General features: G+C 36.7%; 2 protein-coding genes across 2 annotated transcripts; one reads left to right on the top strand and one right to left on the bottom strand.

Moving 5' to 3' along the window:
* The first annotated feature begins 14,593 nt into the window (after positions 1 to 14,593).
* On the top strand, positions 14,594 to 16,665 carry LOC133715503 (cytochrome P450 78A9-like). Its single transcript, XM_062142015.1, has 2 exons — positions 14,594 to 15,651; positions 15,751 to 16,665. Exons 1-2 carry the CDS (start codon positions 14,686 to 14,688, stop codon positions 16,381 to 16,383), a joined length of 1,599 nt encoding a protein of 532 aa, XP_061997999.1. The 5' UTR covers positions 14,594 to 14,685; the 3' UTR covers positions 16,384 to 16,665.
* Positions 16,666 to 24,334: 7,669 nt separating this feature from the next.
* Positions 24,335 to 26,382, bottom strand: LOC133718357 (cytochrome b5-like). Its single transcript, XM_062145187.1, has 4 exons — positions 26,217 to 26,382; positions 25,973 to 26,065; positions 24,943 to 25,009; positions 24,335 to 24,811 (listed from the first exon to the last, which is right to left on the bottom strand). Exons 2-4 carry the CDS (start codon positions 26,057 to 26,059, stop codon positions 24,558 to 24,560), a joined length of 408 nt encoding a protein of 135 aa, XP_062001171.1. The 5' UTR covers positions 26,060 to 26,065; positions 26,217 to 26,382; the 3' UTR covers positions 24,335 to 24,557.
* Between the last annotated feature and the right edge of the window lie 1,356 nt (positions 26,383 to 27,738).

The following is a 27,738-nucleotide window of genomic DNA, read 5'->3' as shown; positions in this document are numbered from 1 at the left end:
AATATGAAAAAGACGAATATAAACTAAAGAGAGAAACCCCTAAAGCATCTCGAGCAAAAATTATCATAGTTAAAAGTATTAAGAGCTGAGAGCAGTAAATATTGATTCAAAATGCTGCTTAATTTTTGGGAGCGATAGAACACCAAACTATCAGCAATGAAGTTAGCTTTTTGAAAAATTTGAGTGTGAGATTTCTTCTATTTCAATTCATGAGATATATTACATTTACTAACATATACAAATAAACTGAAATTGAAGTGAGCTCCACATAAAAAAATAAAGTTCCTCATTTCAGATAAGTCTTAGATTACATGATTGGGGATAAATGAGCTTATTTCAATATTTTCAATACCTCTAGAACGTTATACCCGATCATCTATTTTCTATATCAAGTAAATACAGTATTACTAAAATAAATTAAACAAATGGTCAATAAACAAAATAGATTAAATGAGGGATTAAGAGTCAGAGGGAACAAGTGGTGTTAGCTCAGTGGTTAGAGCACCCACTACCTATATACGAAGTCATGAGTTCGAGTCATCATGGGGGCAGGAGTGACACCATTTGATCATCTTTGAACTAATTAAAACATAATAAAAAAAAAGAGTCAGAGGGAACAAGTTTATGAAATCAAGTCTCTCGAGAGTTTTACGCAGCGAAACCTAGGTTTCGCGTGCAACAGCGGCGACACCCCTCGTTTGGGTGGGATTGCACCATGCCCAAAGGCGCTTGACGTCGAGTTCCCTTCCTCTGAGATTAGGTGGCGCGACCTCTTGGTTGAGGAGGAAGACTGTTTGGTCAGAGGTGTGACTGCGGTGGTTTTGTGTTGTCACAACGAGAGGCTGCGGTGGTGTTGAGGATCGCGGGTCGGCGTCAACGTCGGTGTCTACATCTCCTTCGCAGCGTTTAGGTCGCTGGTTTCCAGCTGGCTGTGTTTTGCTACAGGCTTGGACAATGTTGCTGATCAACGATTGAGTAGAGCGGCCCAGACTGATCGATTGTTGTCGATCTGATTTGTTGCGTGTTGTGGTGGTGGACTGGTTTGGCTTGGAGCAACAAGTCTTCGATGTTGATGCACGGTTGGAATAGCCGGCCGCCAGAGCTATGGTCGAACGGCATGCCGCCGGAGGACATGACGGCGGTGGAAACAAAGGAGCAGCGATGCAATGATTCTCTTCTTCTTTTGGCTTGGGTTTGGGCCTGGGTCTCTGGGCTTGGGCTCATCCTTGGGTTGATGAGTCATGGGAGTTTTCTTGCTAGGCAGGAATTGATTTGGGCTTGGGCTCAGGTCAAGGCCATTTGGGCCCTAATGTATTAGGGTATTGAGCCTGTGTGAGGTTAGATTAACTTCTATGACGTTTCTAATGTCTTACTTGTACCACAATTGCGTGATTGGTAAGTAGGGGCTAGTTGAATGATTTCTTTTCTGTAGAAGGCGTGGTTTTTTCATTCTTGTATAGGCTCACTCTTACTTAAATGTGAACGTCCCAGTGATCTTTAAAGGTTTGCTTTAGCTTAAGTAGGTTACTCCGAATTTTTTTGCCGGATTTCTTGTGTAAGTTTTGGTAGACTTCAGCCATTTTGCTGTTGATCTAATGAATTCAACTTCTATTTTAAAAGGGAAAAAAATGCAAATAGTACCTGACCTTTGGCCCATTAGTAACTTTAGTACCTGACAAAAAAAAATATCACTTTGGTACCTGAAGTTCGGACCCCGACCCAACTTTAGTACCTGAAACACTGTTGGCCATTACGGTGTTTGGTAGGCGGCAAACTTTGAGGGGCATTCTCGTCCTTTCACTCAATATCTTCTTCTTCTTCTGATCCTCACGCTCTATTCATCTTCTTCTTCCTCCCAACTCTCCCTATTTCTCGTCTTCAAAGTTCAAACTCAGTTTCACCTCTCAAGCTCTCATGCTTCAAATTTCAGTTTATCTGACTCTCTCAATCTTGACCTCTCCAACAAGCTCTACCACCTCTCCATCCCCGGCTCCTTCCGCGCTGCCCATATCCAGTCCGACATTTCCACCGCACCGCTGTGGTGACTGAACCGGAAACCTGATCGGAGAGTTGGCAATTGTTAGGCAGCGGCGGCAGTGAGGCTGTGAACCCATCGGAGGTTACGGATTCCAGGAGGTATGGATTCGGTACGGTCACAGCAGAGAAGAGTTTCTTGTTCATAAAGACTTGAACTTAGTGTCTGGGTGTTTCTTATTTCTTGCTTGAATTTATTCTTTGGTAGAGAAAAAACCAATCCTTGAGTTGAATTAGAAGAACAACAACAATAAGAAGAACCTCCATTGACTATGATGAAGAAGAACCTCCTGTCGTCTTTAGGAATCAGAAGTAAAGACTGGCCCAGAAAGGCTGACCCTTGCTCTTTCTCGACCAGAGTTGAATGCCAAACCAGCCGAGTCACTGGAATTAGAGTCTCCGATTTGATACGAACCACCATCGGGCGGCGCAACCCCCATGTCGCTATCGCCGTCGCAGACGCCGCGATTGAGCGACAAGTCAGAGAGAGATCTGCGAATGAGTTGATTGAGTTTTTGCATTGGAATTTTGTTTGATATCCCAAGCTAGGTTTCCTCCATTGATCTTGATTGGAAAATGCGTTGCTGTGGTAGCAAGACCAAACCCAATCCAGGTTCTAATAGGTATGGCTCCTCAAAATAGCTCGCTGATATTCAAGATATCAACTGTTCCATTTGATCAATCCAATATGGTGTTTCTCTTATATATGCCTATATCCCATTTCAGCGATCCATTGGGACTGAGGTCAATATCCCAGAGATCAATTTGAATTTTGTGAGAATGTGTATTGAATTGGTCAATACTTGTCCAACATTGTGCTTTTAGTAATGGATGCTTTGCAAGCCATTTCTTCTGCAACACAGATAGTTTCAAACATGGCAGGTGCCATTGCTGCATTAGAGCAAGCATCTAGAAACTTAGATGAAGCTCCAAAGAGAATTCAAAGCCTAGAGGAATTTATTTGTGATCTTGAGAACTTGATTCAACGACTTAAGCACAAGCATGTCAACAAACTTCATAATCCTCAATTAAACCACCAAATTCAAAGCTTGAATTCCCTGATAGAACGTCTAATTTGAGCTCAGCAAAGGAGAGTATAGAATTAGAAGGCAGCAAAAGAAAAAAAAAAATCAATTTAGCAAGCTTATAAGGTAGAAAAAAAAATAATGAATTAAATATGAAATGATGAAATTACCCTTCAATATATGCCACCTGTCAGACGCCGTTACTGAGTTAACGGCTCCAGGTACTAAAGTTGGGTCAGGGTCCGAACTTTAGGTACCAAAGTGATATTTCTTTTTTGTTAGGTACAAAAGTTACTAATTGGCCAAATGTCAAGTACTGTATGCATTTTTTTTCCATTTCAAAAAAAAAAAAAAAACAGATTAAATGATTTTAAAGACGGACATAATTCAAACTACAATATCATAATTTAGTCAAACAAGCTTTATAAATTTTATATGGTTTATCTTTTTTTTTATATGGCTTATCTTAAGAATTGTTTACTTTATGATAATGGGCTATAATCCACCATGATCCCAAGGATCTTAGCATGGAGATTGATACAAAATTAATGTCCTATCACTATATTATTGGTAGATTAGGTCCCTGCTGCAATGGCAAATTGCCTTTCACAATTGATGAACAACTTTGTATATAGTGTCAGCGAATTGGTCTGCAACTCCATCAAGTATATATCGATAATATATTGTAGACTTTCACTACATATAACCAAGGTTTTAAATTTCTCCGAAACTGCCGAAATTTTCATCGAAATTTCCGTAATTTTGAAGTACCGAAACGAAATTCATATGCTATATCATCTCCGTCAGAAGTTTCCCGAAATTTTCTGTACATTTCCACAAAATTCTTAATTTCCGAAATATCTACACACACTATATATTTAAAAATTCACACCAAAATTTTGTCCGAAATTTCTCTAAAATTTCTGTTAAATTTTTATGTCACCTACAATGAATTTTTACTTCATACTTTTATAGAGAAAATATGAAATTTTGAATTTTTTTTTTTTTTTTGCAATCAAGTTGAATACAACAAAAAACCTTTTTGTTTTTATCTGCTACAAAGTTGAATGCTCCAACCATAACATGATTTCATTTTTGCTTCGTCTCAAATATTGTATGCTTCATACACTGTAACATCATATTAGGTAATTCCACAATATCCGATATATGGATTGCATGTGGAAAGGGAACAACACGTACACATACAATAACCATGTGATGAAGTATGAAAATCATTTCCAAAATTCATGTACTTGGGAGCAGTATTGTATGATACTAAATGAAAGCAGTTCAACCAGCTACATCGAACCACATCATAGTAGCTTTTATATTCCTTTTGTTATACTTGTTCATTTTCATTCATGGGGTTTTGGTTTTACGTGCCCCGCCCCACTCCCTTGTAATTTTCTAATTATTAAAAAAAGTAAATCATATTTACATTATCAATACACATAGATAAAAACACTAGTTTAGCAACCTACTACAGTACTAGTTAATTACTCGTCCATATAAAATATCATAATTCTATGATAAATGTATAATTTTAGAGATGTTACATTGTAAATAGGTTTATTATAGGTTCGTTTAGTCTATGTAAAAGTTTCATTCAAAAATATCATTTTATAAATGCAATTAATTTGATTTCTTTATTTTAACCGAAATTTCCACTTTCTCCGAAATTTCCTTAAATTTGAAGTACCGAAACCGAAACCGAAATTTGAAACCTTGTATATAACAGATCTTGCATATTGATTTGTTGGGAAATAAGACCAAGTGAAGTGTGACTATTGCTGTAGGTGTTGTTTTAATTCTGAAGTAAAAGGAACCAAAAGGTTGGTGAATCGAATCATATGAGCTCATAAAGAGAAAATATGTTACGACCTAGGTGCTAGTTCCTACAAATAATCCAAGACCAGATTTTGTTTCTTTATTTGTTCAGGCCATAATCTAAGAATAGGTAGAAATCGTGGAACATCCAAGTTCCAATATATAATCAAATCAAGATTCCATTTGTGCGTGGTCTTTACTTCTTGCCCATATATCCTTACCTCCACGTACAACCACAAAATTTGGTTTTTTTTTAAACATCAATTACTGTTGCACACGAACCCTATTTGTGTCGTCAAACATAAACAAAACTCAACCATTTTATATAATCCACAAAAAGCTATGTGCTTATCGTATGTGACGAAGTACATCTTACAAAGTTGGTGGGAGTATGTTATTTTATTTTTCTTTTAATTTTAAATAAATCAATTCTAAAAAATTGTTAATGTTCACATTCATTCGAATAAGCATCCGATAATACATCATTGATTTGCATTAACTCTGTAATGCGTCTTATATCAATCAATAATTCACTGTCACTCAGAAATATACAGGAACCAAAAATAACCTTTCATTCTTGCTTCATCTATACCACTTAGAATTTAATTAATAAGCTAATTATAAGCCATGATAAGGTTAGATATGTCTTGAATGCTTGTTAATTAGCACAGTTGGTCCGAGTATCTTTGTCAAAAAATGAAAGAAAAAAAAAGAACAAAGAAATTAGCATAATATCCCTTCACAATTATTACCTTTAATTGAAATCAAGATATGATTCCAATGCAGCCAAAGGCTCACTCCTATGATCATCCTCCTGATCCCTAAACGTGAATTTAGATCTTAAACAGATATTGTTTAGTTAGTTGCATGCACAATATAATATTATGTATGTTTTCCACTGATTAAATTATGAATCATCTTGATGCATCGTAATGTTTCCACTGATTAATGAAAGTTGAATGTGAACATGGGTGGCATAAAGTTAATGAGTTTAGATAGATATAGCGCATTAAATTTGGTTAGATCTTTGGGACTGTACTTTTGGGTTGTTTGGCACCAACCAAGCTTTTAAGAACTATAAAAATGGGAAAAGGAAACAACATAGAAGGACTATTATTGGACTGGGAAAATGAATCTAGCTTGCAAGTTGTATAAAACAGTTTATGATGAAGAACCAAAATTGGGTCTCGAATCAAATCTGGACAAAGGAAAACTGAGAATATGAGCTCAAGATTATGCCTTTGTTGTTTATATCTAGTTGGTTTCACTTTGCTTATGCCCTAGAATTTCTTAAAGTGGGTTCTCCTTTAAAAGTAAGCATCTCCTATATTGTTTGTAAATATGATCAATTTTTATATCCTCACCATTGTGTTAATCAGTGTGCTTAACTAAACAATGCAATGCTAATGTTCCCCATATCAATTTCTTGATGACTCCTTAGAATTTTAACGAATATCACTTTTCCAGATTGGACCAAGTCACTTTTTTTTTTCTTTTTTTTAAGCAAGAAAAAAGATCCTCACAATTTACTCCCTAATTCAAAATGTTTATGCCCTCATCAAAACAAGACATCAACTTCTCTCATTCACCGGAAACCTAAATCGGATTAGTGTTTGCAGCTTCATTGTACGTATAGCAATAATTAATTATCATAAATCCTAAAGCATCTGTTGCTTAAATGGCTTCACGAAAAATGCATGTCCAATGAGCGAAAAAGCATCTAGCAATAGGAAAGAAGCAATTCATTAGGATTTTTGTTATTGTGCAGCAATCTGTTTACTTTTTGGGAGATAACTAGGAGACTAGACATGGGTGGTAACATCTTGTTCTTTCCTAATCTTAATCAAACTCGAAAGAGGGATTCCCTAGCCTGATTAGGGAAACAAATCTCAGTGATTCAGTGACTTGGAATATTTCCAAAGTGATATTGGAGAACCAGCAAATCTAACATGTAGGACCCAAATGAACTTGTGAGTTACCTCTGTTCATCTTTTTCAGTCAAAAGAAAGTGGCAATTAGCAATTGCAAAGGGTGATCGCGATGTATCAACATCAACTTATGCCAGAAGATGGAACCCCAAAAAGAGAAGAGGAGCCAAGCATTCTCAAAGGACCACGGATCGACAAAAGTTGCTGTTGCTGAACATAAATATATTCTAGCTCCATTATCCAAAGATATTCAAGTCTTGAAGGAAAAAAAATTTAGAGTCAAGAACCTTTAGAGTGCTCTCCCAACTCACCATGAAAGCCAGTCAAAATGGAACTCATTGTGATGATCAGTTTGATTTCAGCATCGAATCCAATCATCGTTCGATCGTGGGAGTAGTTTAGAGTTCAAAATAATCAAGTGGAAGTGGGTTAGGTACTTGCGAGCTGAAGGCCACATAAATATATTGGATTGTTAACTTGACCCTTATTTTCTATAATGATCGAGGTTTCCTTTTTCACGCATTGATTTGCTGCAAGGATTAGTAACTTCTTACTTTCAGTGGTTCATGTCATTAGCTGAAAAGGTATTTGATCATGCGCATGCTCAGTGGTCAATACTAATACTAGATCTTTTTCTCCAATGATTGTTAACTTGACTTTCCTTCTCCAATGATTTAATCAGGATGGCCTCGATGAAAATACACTTGTTGGAGCAGAATTAATTGGGGGTACTGGGCATCAAATGTACGACTACTACATGGCTTAGGCTTAAGAATTTAGTGTATACACTCAAGTAAGCAACCTTAAATTTTTAGTTTAACTCAAGCAACAATTCCTCAATTATACCAATGACATCATATATTTAAATTAACGATAATACTTTCGAATGGCTGAAATCATATTCAGACAGAGTGTTTTTATATATTTTTAGGGTGGATAATCTTTAGGTCATATAGGCAGGATCTTTTTGTACAGAATAATAAATGTACAGACTAATAAAGAGCGAGTCAATCTTCATAAATTTCATCGTAAATGTGAAATTTGAACATGCATGACTTGTAAAAGATTTTTCTCCATCGTAAAACAAATAAATCGATCATATGAGTATAAAACATCTATCGTACGATAGGTCTCATCATTTAGTATTTTCAGAATTTGCAATTTATAAACTTATGAGTGGAACTAAAACTTATATTTACCAAACTAGACTCAAAAGTGACACTCCAATAAGGTTTAGGATGATAAATTGAGGTATAGTTGTTCTCGACTCGACTTAGGAGTGATATACTATTCAAAAGCTTCTGATCGAGATACCTCCCATAGCATGATTGGGGCAAAGGTTGTACGGGTAAAAGATGAATTAATTTCAAGATATAAGGCTTTCCTATTATAACAGGTTGTTCAAATTTAAGATGTAACGACTCCTTTGTCTTCCGATGTAAGAGGAAGTACTTATACACCATTGAGGTTGGTGAATCATGCCAAAGAAATATGTGAAGGGAACTTCCGTCAAATTGTTGGATCCCTCCATTAATTTACAAGTCATATATGTCGTAAGCAACGCGCATACTAAAACCCTAGCTACGTACTGCACACATTCTCGAGCGGAAAGACCCAAGAAAAAAAGGCATAAGTTTCATCAACGTGCACCCAATGGATGATGATAATGGATTTACTTCAGACTATAAAAATCAAACATCATACACAGCTAGGTAAGAGTATCTGTACGGATTCTCAGTATGTCTTAATTAATCATGACCTAGCTATCTCCGTCCTTTCCTCTGGTTCTCAAGCCAAATTTATAAGTTTTGGACCACGTAATAACATATACAAGCATGTAGTTATAGTTTACAAATACTGTGATCATATAACATATTCTTTATACGTACGGTGGCTGCAGATTCTTACTTTCTTGCATAGCAGTTTTCTTAATTTGGCCTAGTATATTCATTATCATTATCTCTTGTTCTTCATAGAAAACAGTTTGATATTGAAACAAAAACCTAATATGACATAGTAATCATCGGCTTCATCGCCATCAGACCAACCCTAGCTTTCTTATTAGGTCATCTTTTTGTTCGTATCGATCGGTTTTCTGTATTTTAATTATATTTCTATCGGTGAGCTGGTCTTTCTGTAAAGAGTAATTAATAACCTTGTGGTACAATATTATAATTCCTGGTTCAGTTTCTTCTGTCTTTCACTGTAATTTCGCCTCTGGTCTTCAGTCTTCTCCTTACAACACCGTGAGTCCATTACAGATCAGTATCTTAAAAGATTCGGACAATGCACGCAGGTCTTGTACTATAGATGTTTAATTACATCAGAATTATATATAAAGTAAGCTATGATCGATGGTGGTATTGTCTTGTAGGCATTTGGAAATTTATGTATATGATATATTTTATCCAGATATGACCAACATTGGAAATTTCTTGAAGCATGCTGGTCTCTTAAAGAGGTAACCACAAGATGGGGTATATTTGATTTGGTCTTATAGTCTTCCATTTACTAGTTTATAATGTTGTTTATTCAAAGCCATCATGGGTGTTGGAGGTATTAGAATCACTGTTCACACCTCACATTAGGAAAAAGGATAATTATAATAACTCTTTAGTGCCTAGGCTGCTCCAGGATCCTTCCCAATATTTTTAAAAAATTTACAATTTTTAAGGTTTCTTTCTTGTTTTCTTGCTGCTAAGTCTCAGGATAAAAGCTAGCTAAAGTTTGACGAAGAAAAAACCTCCCAATTCAAGCTTTGTAGAGTATACTATATAGAGAAGTTGGTACACATATAACATACATGATAAGACAATATGTATATGTTATTATCTTTTTTTTTTTTTTTTTTTGAGAAGAAAACATAGTCCTTTATTCAACACCAAACAAACAGACTACAAAGTACGGGTGTGATAAGCCGCAACACCATCCTCATCCACAGGTCGAATGAAAGATGAGTCGCGCACAACCCCAGAAAAACCCCAAGAAACCGCGATTACAGAGATCATCAGGCCAAAGGACCCAAACTCTAACCACCAAACGCCCTCACCTCGGGCTACAATATGAGACCACTTCCGAGAGTCACGATAAGACCCTGCATCCAACATAACAACCAGCCACCTATCCACCAACCGCAACGTGTCCCAAGCCAACCAGACCACGTGCATGAACAAGTGACAATCACGTTGACAGCAAGAGAACATCGATAGTAAACCAAATAGTCCCCGGAAAAAACACCATGTCAATGGCACAACCTCCATACTCCCCCAAGAGACAACGCACATCCCCGCAGCCAACCTCAAGAAGACAGCCCCTCTCTCAAGCACCATGACCCAATACCGCCAGACCATGTGCGGGAGCTTCTCCCCATAACTTTGACCACCAAGATATAAATTGCGATCCTGAGAATGAAATAACACACCAAACAAAACAAGACCGAACCGGCCAAGACACCATAACAATGGCATCGACGCAGCACGGAAACACCCAAACCCCCGCTCAACAGAGGGGGGACTTATTTGCAACCATGAAACAACAGTAAACACACAACAGAGGTGCAATATCTTATTGCTAAACAAGATAGTACAACAGTATATGTTATTATCAAAATAATGTAACTAATTAACATTTCCAAGTGACTTGAAAAGTTGACCGTGAAAAGAGGTGCAATATCTTATTGCTAAACAATGGAAGTGGGAGGCTTCTTGCTGCATTGCTTCATTTGTTCGAGATATCCAATATTTTCTTCGGTGTCTACAAGTTGAAGCATAATTTTTTAATAAATTAACTTAATACTAGAAGATTTTAGTCAAAATATTGGAACCCCTAGGTACCTGTCATGATAGTTCTTTTTTTTTTTTTTGGTAAAAATAGTACATGTTGACATTACCATGGTTCTAACACCTAATAAGGTCTTGTGTATAAAGATCAGAAAATTATTGTGTGGTCATACCTTAGGACAAAATTACATTCAACTAATTGATATATTCCAACACACAAATAAATAGACAAAGCTAAATAAATGTGTTAAAAGGGGGTTGTCTAGAGTACTTGGATGTTTATCATACACTCATTTACATCTAATTGAACTAAAATTATAATTTAGTTGAACCAAATTTACAACATTAAGAACAAAGTTATCACATTTGTTTTACCCATTTACATATAATTGAACCAAGTTACTACATCGACAATAATTTGTTCATAAACTTGTAAAAATATCGTAGGTGGAGTAATTACCTGTAATAGAACTAAAATTACCCAAAAAATAACTCTATTTACCATAATGACAACAAAATTGTTGTCAGATTTGTAAATGAGTGTATCACATACATACAGGTACCGTAGAATTTCCCGTGTTAAAAGTTAAAAAGGGAAAATACAGTAGCTATTGCTGAATCTAGTCATGGTCGCAAGTCTTTTGAGTTTCAAGCAACTGGCATTTTCGATCATGCTGAGTCAATATGTGTTCCTTCGACCTGAATCTGGTTTACTTAGACAAAGAAAAGAATCGATTTAGGACTGGTATTGAACTACGAAACTTCACTGCAGATTCTAGCCCTTCTCCAGAGTACTTAACTTCCTGTACAAGCCAGAGACGACTCATCTCCATTTGTCTCCTGGGACAGACCAAAACACCCGATTACTCACAAGTGCATGCATCATATATTAGGTATTGTTAACGTGCTGTTGTTCTTTTTGTATTAGTTTGAACGTGAGGACTGAAACTTGATCTAGTTGAGAAATTGGAGGTAATGTGTAATAATTTTTATTTAATGATAAAAAGTGCCCAATACTGATACATAAAACATAGAGGTTATAGGCTTTCAAAAAAAAAAAAAAAATATAGAGGTTATAGAAATTTCCTCAACATTATGAACTGTCTCCAGTATATTTAAGGCAATGTAATATCGATACTCTCGGATGTGATAGAAAAATCTTGAACAGTACTATGAGAATCAGTCAAAATACTATATTTCTTGATCCAAAAAAGCTATATCAAGATACTTTATTAAAACTTGACGGAGCGTAATAAATTTGTGGACTTGTTGACAGCCTTCCAGACTTTAATTAAATTTAATTTACATAATGCAAAAATCTCTTTGTATTTGATAAAGTAATATGGGGTTCACATCTAAAATCAATTGACAATGGATGGAGTCTAAAACCAATTGGCAATGGATGGACTGGCCAAAACCCTTATAAAGGGCCATAGACAAGGTCCCATTTTTCCCATGTGGGATGTATATATTCTCAACACGCCCCCGCACGTGTGGCGAATTTTCAAGCCATACACGTGAACAACATTTGGGTGACGTGGAGCCCGTGTGGCCGTTAGGCATGCACACGTGGGATAACCTGCTCTGATACCATGATGAACAACTTTTGGGTGACGTGGAGCTCATGTGGTCGTTAGACATGCACACGTGGGATAACCCACTCTGATACCATGATAATAAAGTAATATGGGGTTCGCATCCAAAACCAATTGACAATGAATGGAGTGGCTCAAACCCTTATATACCCATAGCCAAGGTCCCATTTTTCCCATATGGGATGTATATATTCTCAACATGCCCCCGCACGTGTGGCGAATTTTCAAACCATACACGTGGACAACTTTGGGTGACGTGGAGCACGTGTGGCCGCGAGGCATGCACACGTGGGATAATTCGCTCTAATACCATGATAAAGTAATATGAGGTTCACATCCAAAACCAATTGGCAATGGATGGAGTGGCCCAAACCCTTATAAACTCATAGGCAATGTCTCATTTTTTCCATGTGAGATGTATATATTCTCAACAGTATTAACTAGGGATACCTCTCGACAATCCCCATATCGATCAACTTTTGAACCCTTCGAAATCCGTAATTAAGCTGAATCAAAAGCCTGTTGTTATAACTTGCACGTTTACTTACTTGGAATGGAAAATAATCATGAATCGGAGACAAGTGGAATGGAAGAAGAAAGGAATCAGTATTGATTCTGGAGGAATGATTCCTAAACCCATCTCCCCCCTTCGTAATCGAATTCCTGAGTATTCAGGAATATATTCCTGATAAATAGATGGGACCTACACCAATTCTCATTCTTTCATGTGTTAGTAAACACAGGAATTCTTTTACCTGGAATCATTCCGATTCCTTTATGTGTTAGTAAACACAGGAGTATTTTTACTCCGTAATCATTCCATTCCATTCCAAGTAAGTAAACGTGCCCTGAAATGATTTTACTGGGATATCTATTTCAGGTCTTAACCCTGAATTCCAATTTCCAAGCTAGTGATCGAGTGTCTCCCAGGAATATCCAGGAGCTAGCTTGGGAAGGTGGGTTAGGAGCAGTCAATGTCAAGGACTCATGGACATGGCATACAACTGCCACGAGTCGATAAACCAGAAGTGAACCGTACTTCATCTTCTTTACGTAGACCTAAAGACAGTGCACCAGAGCCATGAATGTATGGGCCTCATGTGCGCCTTAAACCCCTCTCACCGAACAACGCCACCCCAAAAGCCGCCACGTGTTAGACCAAATTACGGCGGCCATATTAACTTGTCCAGACCCGGACGGAACATCTCAGCCACAACGGTGCTCTTCCATGCGCGCGCAAAGCTTTTCTGAAAATTGAAGTTTTAGCTTCTTCTTAAATCGACGCGAAAGTGTAGTTTGAATAAAGAAAAATTTATTTTAATTTGGGTTTATGAGGTAATTAGTTTGTTAAATAAGTTTTCAAGATTATAAGCGCTAGGCCAAAACAACTTAACTGAGAAAATTAGATGCAAAATGTTTGACGTGTGAGATGTGAACATGATTAAAAAATTCAAAGTTCTTCAAAAGAAATAGCGTAAGCATAAGAATTAGAAAGGTTAATGTTGCTTAATTTTGTGATAATTAATCAAGGTGTTTGAAAAGCTTATAAAGTTAGAGATGCATTTAGCATAACCTATAAAATGTAGATAAAGACTAGTACGCAATGCGCCATCCAAATCGTATTGTATTAGGTAATATCCTAATTTATTGTTAGTGTTTTAGCTTATAAAACTCTACAACTAGCTTTTATATTTCAGTTTCTTGATTAGTGAACACTCATTTATATATTACAAAACTTATGTATCTTGAGACATAAGTTCTAGAATAAGTAAACTTTTTCTTAGATATCTTCTAGAATATGTATCGTGATACTAGAATATGTATCAAGTTTGTATCAGGTTTTTACATAAGTTTGAAAGAACTTACCAAACTTATGAAACTTAGATGTACGTACAATTTGGTGAGTGGTGAGTGAGTAGTTCCTACAAGATATCAGTAAAAACCTTGACGACTCTCTGCTTTAACATGTACTGCTAGCTAGGGATGCATTATTCAACAGTTCCTTTAGCATCATTAGCACATAAAAAAAGTAGAAATTAATTTGGTTCTACATACTTAAGAGAAATTTTTTAAATTAGAATATGTGAAAACACTAATTCGGTTTTACCTGCTTTGATGTGTCTCTTAGCTTTGCTCAATATTAGTACCTGTTTTTTCGTTATACTTCAAACCATGCCATTCAATTTCAGGTCGGCTCTCTGGACTAACCGCCCAAATACATGCGCACATGTATCTGGCGGCGCATCTAAAAAGAATTCTACTGCCCCAAATTTGTAAACCAAAGAAAAATAAAAAAGATTTCTCCTGTCTTACTCTTATACGTTCCTATTCAGTATAACGGCTTTTGCTTCCGCTAGCCCCCGAAACTACGCCCCCAACTCCCCTATATATAGTCCCGTCCATCAGCTCATTCTAGTTCAAACTGAAAAGCACAGCCTTCTCTTTCTTTCTGATTACCAAAGAAAGCCTAGCTTGTTGTATTCTCTCACACTCTACCATGAAAACAGACATTGAAAGCCTCTGGGTTTTCGCCCTCGCTTCGAAATGCAGAGCTCTCTCCCAAGAAAGCATTGCATGTTCTCTTCTTGTCATCGCTCTCTCATGGCTCGCCATGACTCTCTTTTACTGGGCTCATCCCGGCGGTCCGGCCTGGGGAAGAACCATCAAAAATATTATTACTAGACCAACTGCTATGATTCCCGGTCCGAGAGGTCTGCCGTTGACAGGCAGCATGAGCCTGATGACGGGTTTGGCCCACCGGAAAACCGCCGCCATGGCCGAGGCTTGCAACGCCAAGCGCCTCATGGCGTTCAGCCTGGGCCAGACTCGCGTCATCGTGACGTGTAACCCTGACGTGGCGAGAGAGATTCTCAACAGCTCCGTCTTCGCCGACCGGCCGGTGAAGGAGTCGGCCTACAGTCTGATGTTCAACCGGGCCATTGGGTTCGCCCCGTACGGAGTGTACTGGCGAACCCTGAGAAGAATCTCGGCCGCGCATCTCTTCTGTCCGAAACAAATCAAGGCCTCTGAGTCGCAACGGTCCGAGATTGCCTCCCAAATGGTGGCAATGTTCGGCGCGCACGAGCACGTTCTGTGCGTGCGCGAGGCCCTCAAGAGAGCCTCCCTCAACAACATGATGTGCTCTGTTTTTGGACGCAAATATGAGCTTGATTCGGTCAGTGACGAAGTCGAAGAGCTCAAGTCGCTAGTGGACGAAGGCTACGACTTATTGGGTAAGTTGAACTGGTCTGACCATCTTCCTTGGCTCGCGGACTTTGACACCCAAAAAATCCGGTTCAGATGCTCCGAACTTGTCCCCAAAGTAAACCGGTTCGTTACCCGGATCATTTCCGAGCACCGGGCCCGAACCGGTGACAAATCTGCCCCGGACTTCGTTGACGTCTTGCTCTCGCTCCAAGGACCCGATAAATTATCCGACTTTGATATGATTGCCGTGCTTTGGGTAAATTAAGCTTAAGCTAGCTCTGATATTATTACCCAGATATTAGAATCTAATTCTTGTGATTAACCAAACGTCGTCGTTTTTTTTTTTTTTTTACAGGAAATGATATTTAGAGGGACGGACACAGTGGCGGTTCTGATCGAGTGGATTCTGGCGAGGTTGGTGCTTCATCCAGAAGTTCAATCAGCGGTGCATGCTGAACTGGACAAAGTAGTTGGGCGGTCCCGACCCGTTGATGAGTCTGACGTCAATCAGATGGTGTATCTGACGGCTGTGGTGAAAGAGGTGTTGAGGTTGCACCCTCCGGGCCCACTCTTATCATGGGCTCGCTTGGCCATCACCGATACAACAATCGACGGGCGCCACGTGCCCCGGGGGACCACTGCGATGGTGAACATGTGGTCCATTTCGAGGGACCCAGATGTTTGGGCGGACCCGCTGGAATTTAAGCCGGAGAGATTTGTGGCGCAAAAGGGTGAGATGGAGTTTTCGGTTTTCGGGTCGGATCTGAGGCTCGCGCCCTTCGGGTCGGGCAGGCGGACTTGCCCAGGAAAGGCACTGGGGTTGACAACTGTCATGTACTGGGTGGCTTCACTTTTGCACGAGTACGAATGGATGCCGTCCGATCAGAAGACCGTGGACTTGTCTGAAGTGCTAAAGCTGTCTTGCGAGATGGCCAAGCCTCTGACTGTAAACGTGTGCCCAAGGCGTAGGATGAGCACAAGTCAGTGAAGTTTAACATTAGTAGAAAAGTAAAAGAACGAAAAAAAACAAGAGACGGTAAAAGTAAAAAAGTGTTTGTTTGTTGTAGGGGGCTAATGCGGGTGGGTTCACAAAAGCATATACCCTTTACTTGTTGGGTCATGTTGTTTTTCTTGGTCTGTCACTGTCTTGAATGCCAAGAGAGTTAGATGATCGAAGTGTTTTAATTATAATTATTGTAAATAATGATGAAAAAAAACTAGTATTAAATTTGATTTCCTTAATAATGATCAAAGTGTCTAATTTCATGGATCTCCGTAGCTTTATGTGTAATTTCAACGAAGAAGATGTTATAGGAAACAAAATTCTCTTCATTTTGGACAGTGACCCAAAGCCCAAAGTTTTTCCAAACGAAGCTAGCAATGACACTATATAACATCATGGTACATAGAGGGTTAAGCAAATGAGATGAACAACCTTTTATTTATGTGTTTAGCTAGTTAAACCCTAAACCGCTATGTAAGTTTTCTCAGTAACAACAACTAATTAGTAGAGTCAGACTCTTTGGAAACGATTAAAAGCAATTATTGATTTTTCGATGCATGGATTGCATGGACAATTGACCCTAGCATTTCTATTTCTAAACATACGTACAATATAAAATATTATAAGAACCATTCTTAACCGAGAACAATCCTAAAAATATATATAGATTATGTATTTCTATGTATCTTCAGGTTACTCACTTTTCTTTTACCAAATTCTTCTTATCATGGCATGAGATTTATAGATTATGTATTTCTATGTATCTTTAGATTACTCACTTTTCTTTTCCCTAATTTTCTTATCATGGCATGGGATTTGAGAATTGATTATCATTGGTACCCTAATATAAATGATTAACAAGTCAATCTATCATTGAGATAATGACTACCCTTAATCTTGTTTTGTATATGTGTTAGAACTTGGAAATAATGATAAAGGTTATTAGGCACCAAGTAAGCACTGTATGTCCTTGATGTGGTGGGTTTAGGTTTGTCTACCAGGACCACAACCCTTAAGAATAATTAGCTAGCTAGAGACATGCATGTTCAAATTGATGTGCAATATAACAATTTTATATATGGACTAACTTCCCCTTGATTTCTTCCACATGCCTATGTAATCAAACTAATGTGACATTTCATGAATTTAGAAAATTAGACTGAACGAGATTTTTATTCCAGACCCTTTTTTTTTGGGTGCAATTAGACCAGACCTCCTCTCATTTCCACCACAAGCACCAACCTTTTGCTTGGTATGCACAAACACACTCCCTCCGGCCTCCTCCATACACCCAAAAAATCTTGTATTTTATAATGAACGAAATTGATTCTGAACTAAGCACAGCCAAGATTTTTTATTTTTTATTATAAATTTTCTTTTACAAAAAGAGTAAATGAATAACCATAGTCCCTTGTCAAGGAGCCACCAATGAAGAGAAGGCAACTGAACAGTGCCACATCAGACAGAACCATGTAAGCATGTACATCACCCATTATGGTCAACATCAAAGTAACACCTTGTAGAGCAATACCGCATATATAAACAGTTAAACACCAAAACTCCAATCAAGCATTACGATGAGAAAGAACACCCATAACATTCATAAGCACAGCCAAGAATTTGATCCATGTATTATCTAGCAAACCAAATTTTGGAATTATGTTTATGAATCATGATGGGACTAGACCCAGTTTGTTGCGGCTATTTACCTGGCTCACACAACACTCCAAACCCTTCTAGTCCTCTTGTTCCAACATTTTTGGACACAAAATCAGTATTGAACATGGACCGAGAATCCATTTATTCATTTTTAATTTTTTTTTCTTTTTAGAAAGTTTTTTTTAAAACTTATAAATATGTTAGGCCTATTGACGAATAGAAAAATGTGAATATCGAATTAGTATATACTACTTTGTGTTTGGATAGCCAATACGTTGAGAGATTTAGTGATATTTGTTTTTTGCGAGATCGTATATGATTTTGGGTCTTAAGAAAATCATTTTAGTTTTTGTTTGTTTGTTTTTTTTCTTTGGGTTGAATTTTTTTAATTTTTAGTTCGACATAAAAATTAAATTATTCTTTGAATGACATTTGCCCCTGACTGAACAAAAGTTATCATGTGAATATTATCTAAGTTCGACATTACAATGTAAAGTCATAATCAAGTTTCTTCAATATGTTTTCGTTTCTCTTGCTTTTTGATCAACTAGTGCAGATATAATTGGGATTGAGAGTATCTTTCAATAGTAGAAAGCAATCTTTAATATTAGAAATAAAGATACCACAAGATTAAGAGCTAGTTTAGGCTTGGTTTGGGGTAACTTTTGGCTTCGTCCAACCCTCCTAACGAATAACTTTTGGCAATCTTGAATATTAGTAATCACCAGGACTCCAGGCGATCTTCACTGATGAAATTCACCATAACTTGCGAATTTTTATAGTCGATAGAAGTTATTGAATTGAATTCAACCATTGCTATTTTTCAAATCCTCACAGTCCTCACCTCACTTTTCAGTTGCTTACTTGGTTGCTCATTACTATATATCAAATTATCAATTCCATGCATTTTCATGCTTGACCTAGACCATAAATTTTGGCATAATTTGAGCAACATGCTCATTATATAGATTATGAACACCCTTTAATTATTTAAAAAAGGGATTATTGACCACCCCACCTCGCGATTACTATCCTAATGTTCCTTGAAATCAATTATGGTCTCTTCTTAGAGACGTAATAAAAAATCTTGGCTTCGTATGAAACAGACATGAACAATGTTCACGTCAACTATGTGTCAAATTCAACCTGATTAATTTAAATTTCTATATTTGACAATGTGGCTAAACAATTAGATTAATTATTCGGCTTGATCATTAACTGGTGGAAAGCTATAGGTTAAGCATGTGTCACTAATAAATTGACTGCTAATTAATATCATTTACAAAACGAACTGGTCTCTTTCACATATACTAAATTGAAAAAATTTCTTTGGTGCATCAAATCATACTGTTGCCACAGTTAGTTGCTTGTGTTGTGTAACAACAAAGAATTTTAAAAATGGATTTGACGATTATCAAAATTTCCCGATCATCAAAAAGTTCTAACGTAAATTAACATGCACACAAATGCACACACATGCCAACATCATTTTTCTTCTTTATTCTTAATTTCAAAGACAAAAAGGTGAAGAATTAGAACAGGTCAAGAGACTTTCGATTTCTTTCTAACTTAATACGTAAGATAATAACAACATAGATTTCAATATATGTTACATGAACTACGGCCTATACATAGGGTTCCTATTTTGATAACGATAGATTAGCTCAATATAATGATAGATCTTCTCTATACAGTTCTAAACAAATATATAGTCAATCAATAATTGTGCGGCTTTGGTTTACTAATACATATCAATAAATAAACGGAAAAAGACGATACTAGTCTCTTCGTGGTGGCCTATACTAGGCGGATATCCTCTCTCGAAGGAGGAAACCACTACAGTAAATCTCTATACATAGATCAAAATTAGTTGCTTTGGAACTCAGACAAGTTGGGAGGCTCATTCCCACGCCTGACTTATTATAGTAGAATGAGAGATATGCATCGATAGGGACATAAGGTCTTCACCTCTAACATTAGTACAATAGTCTTTATAGAGTACATTCCAAATAATAACAGATGACTCATCTAATTAAACATCATTCAAATTAGATGAGTCATCTAATAACAGATAACTCATCTAGTTAGGTGTGGCAAACATCATTCAAATAGTTCCCTAAATCTTTAAGATTATTAGGGGCCTTAAACGAAGGAAAATGTCGAGAGCAAAAGAAAATCGAACAGTGCCTTACGTGTACGATGCTGATAAGTTGTTGTCGTTCATTTGGCTCATGCAATTAGGACAGTTGAGAAGAACATATGGAGCCATAGACAATGATCTATCAAACAGTAAAATTTTGAGACTTTTTCTCTTAAAAAAAATTGATAATTTGATAAAGACCCCCCTACCACTACATGTATATCAATCAAATAATGGATTAAAATTGACAATAGCCGCAAGAATCTAGAGCTCCAGATCAATGTTTGCTCTGTATTCCCAGAACACAGATATCGACTGGGAAAGAAAGGCAAACACAAGAAACAAGAGTAGCCTGAAGAGACATTCTAAACTTCTAATAATTTTGGATGGTGAAGTACTTGTACAATATATTATGTTCGAATTAATATGCTTGTGATGGCTTTGTGGGTTTGTTTGGTCATGTTTTTAATCCAATTAATCACTGTTTTGGATGGGATGCTTGTTTGACTTGTCACTTGTGATTGCTGCTAATTACACTTGATCTCTAGATTAATTAATAACCACTTGCCAATAATTGAGATAAGCTTGTAACCAAAAAAAAAATTTGAGATAAGCACATGTGATTCTTGAGAAATAAATGTTATTCACTAGGAATTTAGAGCAAGCGTCAAGAAATCTATTGAAAAGTGCGGCGTTCGCTCATGAATTTGTTATGAATAACTTAAACTCATGAACCATATTTGTTTCAAGAGACAATTCGCTTGTCTCATAAGGTTTAGTGGTTGAAATCATTTATTCTTTAGGTATACCATAAGAAATCATTTTGGAGTTAAAATTTATCAGTTAGAAATAATCATTCCTCTCTCCTGACCACAATCTTTGTTCTTGTAGGTGTCCACAAGTACATACGAGACAAGGCCTTACGTCCTATTGGTCCTAACCTATAGGAATTCACGGGACCCCCTGGAACATTATACTATTATAGAATAGGTTGAGATTTTGGTATATCGTTATTGCAGGATAAGAATGAGATTTTCTACTTTTCTGCGAGGTCGATTAACGAAATGAAATATTGGCTTTTCGGGCTCCTTTTCCATTACGAAGAGAGAGGTATGGGAAACATGGTCGAGGAAATGCACTCTTTCATCCAATTTAAATTCATTAAGAAAGACTGACCAAACTTTAGACCGCCTTATGTTAGTTTTGTTGGTTACTGATCTAAGTTACAGTCTAGCATCGATCTCGGATCATGAATGCAAAGTTTTTTTTCTTCATTTTGTAGGATCGCTTATTCAGGCTTACAGAGTATTCTACTTATGAATGATGAACTCGATCGTAACATGAGATACTTGTTTAAAGTGTTAGTATTGTTGTGTGTATTATTTTGGCTTTTGAATTTCGTAATATAATTAATCTTGCTTCTAAAATAAACAAAGACTAAAGCCAAAAGGTATGATTATTGAATTACATAACATAATCATAAAGAAGAGTGGAGTTTTCTAGATATGCTTTGACATCTAATGTCAAAATACATCGTCATTATAAAAATTGTTATTGAGTTTTTAGGGTATGGAACTATGGACCATTGTAGCTAATTCGATCAGATGTTTGTATACGTCTTTCAAGCTAGTTCTATTGGTGTATCTGTCGCCAATTTGAAAGAAATAAGACAAGAACACTATCCTCCTGTTGATTGTTGGCATACCTGTTTATGTATCTGTATAATAATTGTATTGAACTTATTTTTCAGTTCAGATCAAATCATGAACAAGAACACGTCTATCAAAATGCCCAAGTTAATTGCATGAGGCTCAAAACTGATTAGTGTAAACATGTATTATCGTCTTATTTTCTGAGCCTAATATCTTTGCCAACTAATGGGTAGACAAATGTAAAGATTATCATGATAAGTACTGTACCTACATAGCAGATTTTTTCTGTTACAGCGATATTGTTAGTTCAGTTTTTTCTATTTTAAGGCATAGTTGGTTATATGACCTACTAATTTGGTTTCGAGTGAAGCATTCTAAGGTGAGAGTTTGGTATTTAGGGTTTACATGGGCTATAATTTAGTAGCAGTCGATCTAAGATGATATTTTAAAATAAAACATAAGGAATCCAAACTTCATCGATCAAGTTTAAATTTTATTTTTATTTTTTATCATCACATATCGAACAATTTCTTATAGAGAATACATACATCGATACAAAGTAAGATTTGACTTGTCATCCGCAACACATGACATGATCCACTCAGGGCCATTGTTTAAGCAAGAGCAAATATCATACTTTCTCACAATGAATTAACTAGCAAGTGAGAGGGCCAAAATACCACAGGCCAAACAAAATTAATGATAGTGAAATAAAGAGACTTCACCTGCTCAACAAAGCGCCCTACACTCCTCAGAAAGGTTAAGCAGAGAGACAGCTTGAAGATAGTGAGAATTCACCAGAAGAGATAAGAAAACCAATTAACATCAATGGCAAAAAGGCAAACCTTCTTTCTGGTAGCAAGGCACATGCTTTGTAAAATTCATGAGAAAATGTTAACACTATCTTGATGATTCTCTATTCTCAGTTGGTGAGCTTGCTTATCCATGTTATCAAATCCACCCTGGTTAGGAACACAGCATATCCCACAAATCACGCAGATTTGGCTGAATTGTCACTAAGCAAATTGATGAAGTTGGCTGATGATACACAGAAATAAATTAGGCAAGTGTAATAGCATACCTTTAAGAGATTGAACAGAAAATGATGTTATGGTTGGGCTATCTCTATTGTGATGGTGAAATGATGAATACGGATAATCATGTCTTTGGGCTTTTTTTCTGGATACAATGATTCAATTATATGCTGTACATTGCACTTTGCATGGATTAGCTATTTGTATGTCCCCTTTTCAAGAATTAGCAAAAACCCTTTTCTCATGAAAAAGCTTTGTTCTTTGCAAAATTTATTGGACAAGGATGGTATATATGCAGAAAACCACATGCCCATTGGGATCAGACAAATGGTTCAGGATAAGGTAGGGATGAACTTGTGGTACGTAAATGTATTTATGTGGTTAAGGTTTTAATTACCATCTTAAATATACTTCTCAATTGAGCAATAACACTCATTTGTTGAGGAACTTACCATGTCACATTTTGTGGCTAAATACACTTTAATATCCTTCATGATTGCCTCAGGGATGTGCTGTTAATCCCCTATGTGCTTCCTGAAATTGTCAAATGATAAATGAGAAAGGAACCAGTAACAAAAAGTTAGTATGAACCTAATGCAGCTATGATTGAAAACCAACATCATCAAGCAATCCACTCTTCAGATCAAGCACATCAAAATATATTGTGAACAGATCACAGATGCATACGCGAGGTTTTGATCTTCCTTCGCCTACTCTTTAATAGGGTACTAGACACTTATCACAGGGGCAAATGTATGGAAATTCATTTAAGGTTATGCTAAATCATCAATTGTCCTATTCATTATGGAGTCCCCAACAAATAGGTCTTTGTTTTATTGATCAAATTCATTCATTCATTCAATCAAACGAGGAAATTGGTACAGATATATCATCTGATATACATTTCATTAGCCATTCCGGCCATTCCTCTAACCAAAGATTAAGGTTACGATCAACCAAAGCATATTTTGTAAGAACATGAGCTACATTGTTGCATGCACGAGGTTGAAAACAGATGAAACCACCCTAATTTGAGTCAATTTCGGACAATGTCATCCACCAGACCACCAACTGTTGCTCAACTCCTAGCTGGTGCCATTCGAGTCATTAAGGCTTACACAAATCTTAGCGCTCAAGGTCTGATGTGCACCAAGCCCAACTCCCATTTGTTATCACAAGAACAATATCAATCTGGGTTTATAGGCATCAGCTAATCAAATTTGTAACCCTTACAAAATCCAAGCAATGTGAAGTTAAGAACCCACATCTGGAGAAGTTCTAACAACACTGCCTCCACGCTTTCTGATTTTATATCTACTCTGATTGACAGTTTCACACATCCACAGATGCACGACTCATATCTTGAGTTGCTAGTTGATGGTTTTCCATCTGGTTGTGAAGACCCTAAACCCTAAACCCATTAATCCAAATGAGCAAACATATAGGAAATCTTTTCAAGCAAACATAAAAATCTTTTCAATATGCTGAAAGGCAAATCTTTTCAATATGCATTCCCAAGTCGATAGATTCCAAGCACACATACAAATATATGAAAGGGTAGTACAAGATATTTAAAAATGTAAAGTACCAATGGAAAACTACATTATTACCACTTGAGTGATAGACATTCTTGGTCTCAAATAACATTAAGTTCCGTGTGAAAGGAGAACTGAACTACTTCTTTTTACTGTAGTATTGCAGAGCAAATGCAGCCCCCAAGATCAACAAGGGCAGCAGAAACTGTATAAGTTTTACCACAAATCCGGAAGATTGGTCAGCTTGAGGAGCTGTTGCTTGTGCAGGCAGCTTGTAATTTGGCTGGTCTGGTATTGTGGATGTGTCAACCTCGCCAACGTAGTACTTTTCCATCATCTCCTTTGCAGAATCGCTGTGGCCAACATCATTGAAATCATCAGTTGCATCCCTATCTGCAAGACGTTGAAACAGACTTCTGATTACCACACATCATAAATGTTGTTTATTTCTTGGGACTCCAGAACCAGTAGAGAAACAACAGTCACAAAGACAAATTAAGTCGTGGCGAAATTCACGATCTTACCAGCTGCTAATAGCAAGACTTCATCACCTCCAGGGTGTTCCTCCAGAAAAGGAGTGACATCATAAACCTGGGGAAAGTGATTCAAGACATACTAGTAAGCAGTGATATAAAATGAAGTAGAGTAGATCAATTTATAAAAATGGATGAGATGAACATATAATGAATTATTTAATGAACCAGAGAGAAGCTTTACTACTCTATCTGTTGCAGTTGTGACTGATCAACTTATAAACAATGAGACTGATCATATAGTTGGGAAACAAATTAAACGTCCCATGTAGGTTAGGATTCACTACTGGGAACATGTATTACCAGTGGTTGAAGAGAAACAGGGCATACACGAAGTCCCAAGTCGAAACTAATTATATTACATGCTATACGTCCTTGTCTTCTTAATTAGTTAAACAAATTTATTGGAAAGATTACAGAAACTCAACGGCTAATGCATATTCATTCTTCCCCAAACAATGACCTAAAAATCTCTTGCAGAAACTTCTTAGTTCAAGATTCTCATCTGAAAGGTTAGACCAAACTAGGCCAAGCAATCTGCAGCCTGGTTTGCTTTTCTATCATAAGTATTATTTCAACGCAGACATACTTTTTTTTTTTTTTTTTTCAATTATGGTTCTGCAGTTCAGATAGTTGCCTACACAGTGTAACAATTGCCTCACATTCCATCAGATATCACAATTGTCCACTTTAACTATTCTGCCAAGAGTTTAGGAAACAATTTTCAAGTTCAACAACCGGTAAAGGAACTTCAAATTTTTTGGTACAACGCTAAGTTAAGTAATTAGTTTGCTGGGATGCATATAACACCCAAATCACTCATCTCTTAGGTTTGCCGTATGCAATTCCCTTTCCATTTGCAATTCTCTTTTAGCACACATAACAAATAATGGCAGCAGAAGGCTTGCCTTTAGACTTTAACAGATAAATCATAAATAAACCCAGAAACACAATTCAGATAATAGATTCACAAATATTACAGACATGAACAATAGAAAGAAAATCAAAGAGAAAGACCAACCTTTCCAGAGACTATAATCCAGCAATCTTTCTTGTACTTGTGCTGTGCCACCTCATCAAAGTGATAGACTTTAGAATCTGAAGCCATCTCTGTCTGGTGATCACAAAGTCAAACCCCACCAACACCAAACAAATAAAACATGAAAACCCAACAAAAACCATACCAAGTTATGAAAAGACAGAAACTTTGAAGCTAGATTTGATCCATGGACAACCAAAAATGATGGAGAAGTTGAGTTTCTTACATATGACAGAAGAAGATGATGAGCAGCACAGCAGAGCTCCTCCTTTGAGTGGTTAGAACTTGTGTTCCTTGCCTCCAATATTATATAGTGACCCGACTTTTGGGGTTCTATATATTTTGTTGCCTGAATCTGGAATCCAGATCCATTGTTACTTTGGTAGTATTATTCTGACCCACCCACCACCATGTTTAAATTATTGTATTTTAAGTCAAATTTTTGCAGCTATTTCTAGTTTGGTCCAAGTTGGCTTCCTGATTTTTTTTTCTTTCTCAAAAGTTAAAAAAAAAAAAAAAGAACTTATTAGTTTTTTTAAATTATTTTTTTATGACTTGAAAAATATTTATTATGCAATTCAGCAAGTAATACAATAACAACACACCCCTAAGGATCGTTGGAAATAATCGTTACATAGAGTAAACTACCTAATACACTTTTAGCACACCTACCTTTTAAGATTGCGCTCAGAACAAAGAAAATTAGGATCCCCAAAGAGAATGAAATGTACATCAGAGCTACTAGCTTCTTTGCAATTTCTTCACACTCAAGAAAGGAAAAAGAACCTTATCATCCTTTTGTACAAAAGGACGAAGGCCAAAACAAAATAAAGAAATAAAACCCTAGGGTTCCAAAGGGCCCTATACAACCAAAAGGCCGAAAAAGCCACCTAAGCATAACCCTAGTTTGAATGTCGATGTCGTCGTTCTCCATAGCATGTTTGCTGCCATCGTAAGACCAACAACCACTGCGCTCACCGCTGTCACAATGGGTGAAACCCAACAAGTCCAAGAAGTGCAAACCACCATTTATATATATATATATATATATATATATATATGGGTGTAAAATTCAAAAGTTATAATAAAAACTCTCTATTTAATCAGTTTTCTACACTTGAAATTAAATACCAAGTAATTATTTTACACTCATGGTGAGCTTTGTATAAAGTTTGGTCACCCTAAGCCAATCTCACCTACATATACCCTTTTGGATTGAAGGATCCTGAAACCTTTCTTTAGAATTGCATGGGTCAACAAACCATTTTAACGACCTCCTTCATGATAAATTGTGGGGTTGGGCCAATTGAAGAAGGGGAGTGAAATTCACACACCTATTTTACAATTCATGCTCCATGTTTCTTTTTTTAGTATTTTAAGTTTTGTCTTTTTATAGTGTGGATTGTAAAAATGTGATGTTAACATACTATAAAAAGAAAAATGCATGGAGTGTGGATTGTAAAATAGGAAGAGTGAATTTCACTCCCCTTTGAAGAAAAGGCAAGCTGTTGTACTTCTTTTATCTTCTATATGAAGAAATTAAAGAGTTATTATTGGCGAATTCCTAACATTTTGATGAATTCAAATATATCAGTAGTTTTTTTTGTGTGAAGAATGACAAAATTTTATTGATAACAAAAATTACAAATAATGATTCACTCAAGAAGGATAATGACAAAGAGGTCACTACCGAAAGTAATTGCATTTCCTTATCTAATAGTTTAACATCGAATTCTCTTGGTAGAGAG

The sequence above is a fragment of the Rosa rugosa genome, chromosome 6 (genome assembly GCF_958449725.1).
Source record: "Rosa rugosa chromosome 6, drRosRugo1.1, whole genome shotgun sequence".
Classification (NCBI taxonomy): Eukaryota; Viridiplantae; Streptophyta; class Magnoliopsida; order Rosales; family Rosaceae; genus Rosa; species Rosa rugosa.
This window is presented reverse-complemented; position numbering and strand designations above follow the sequence as displayed.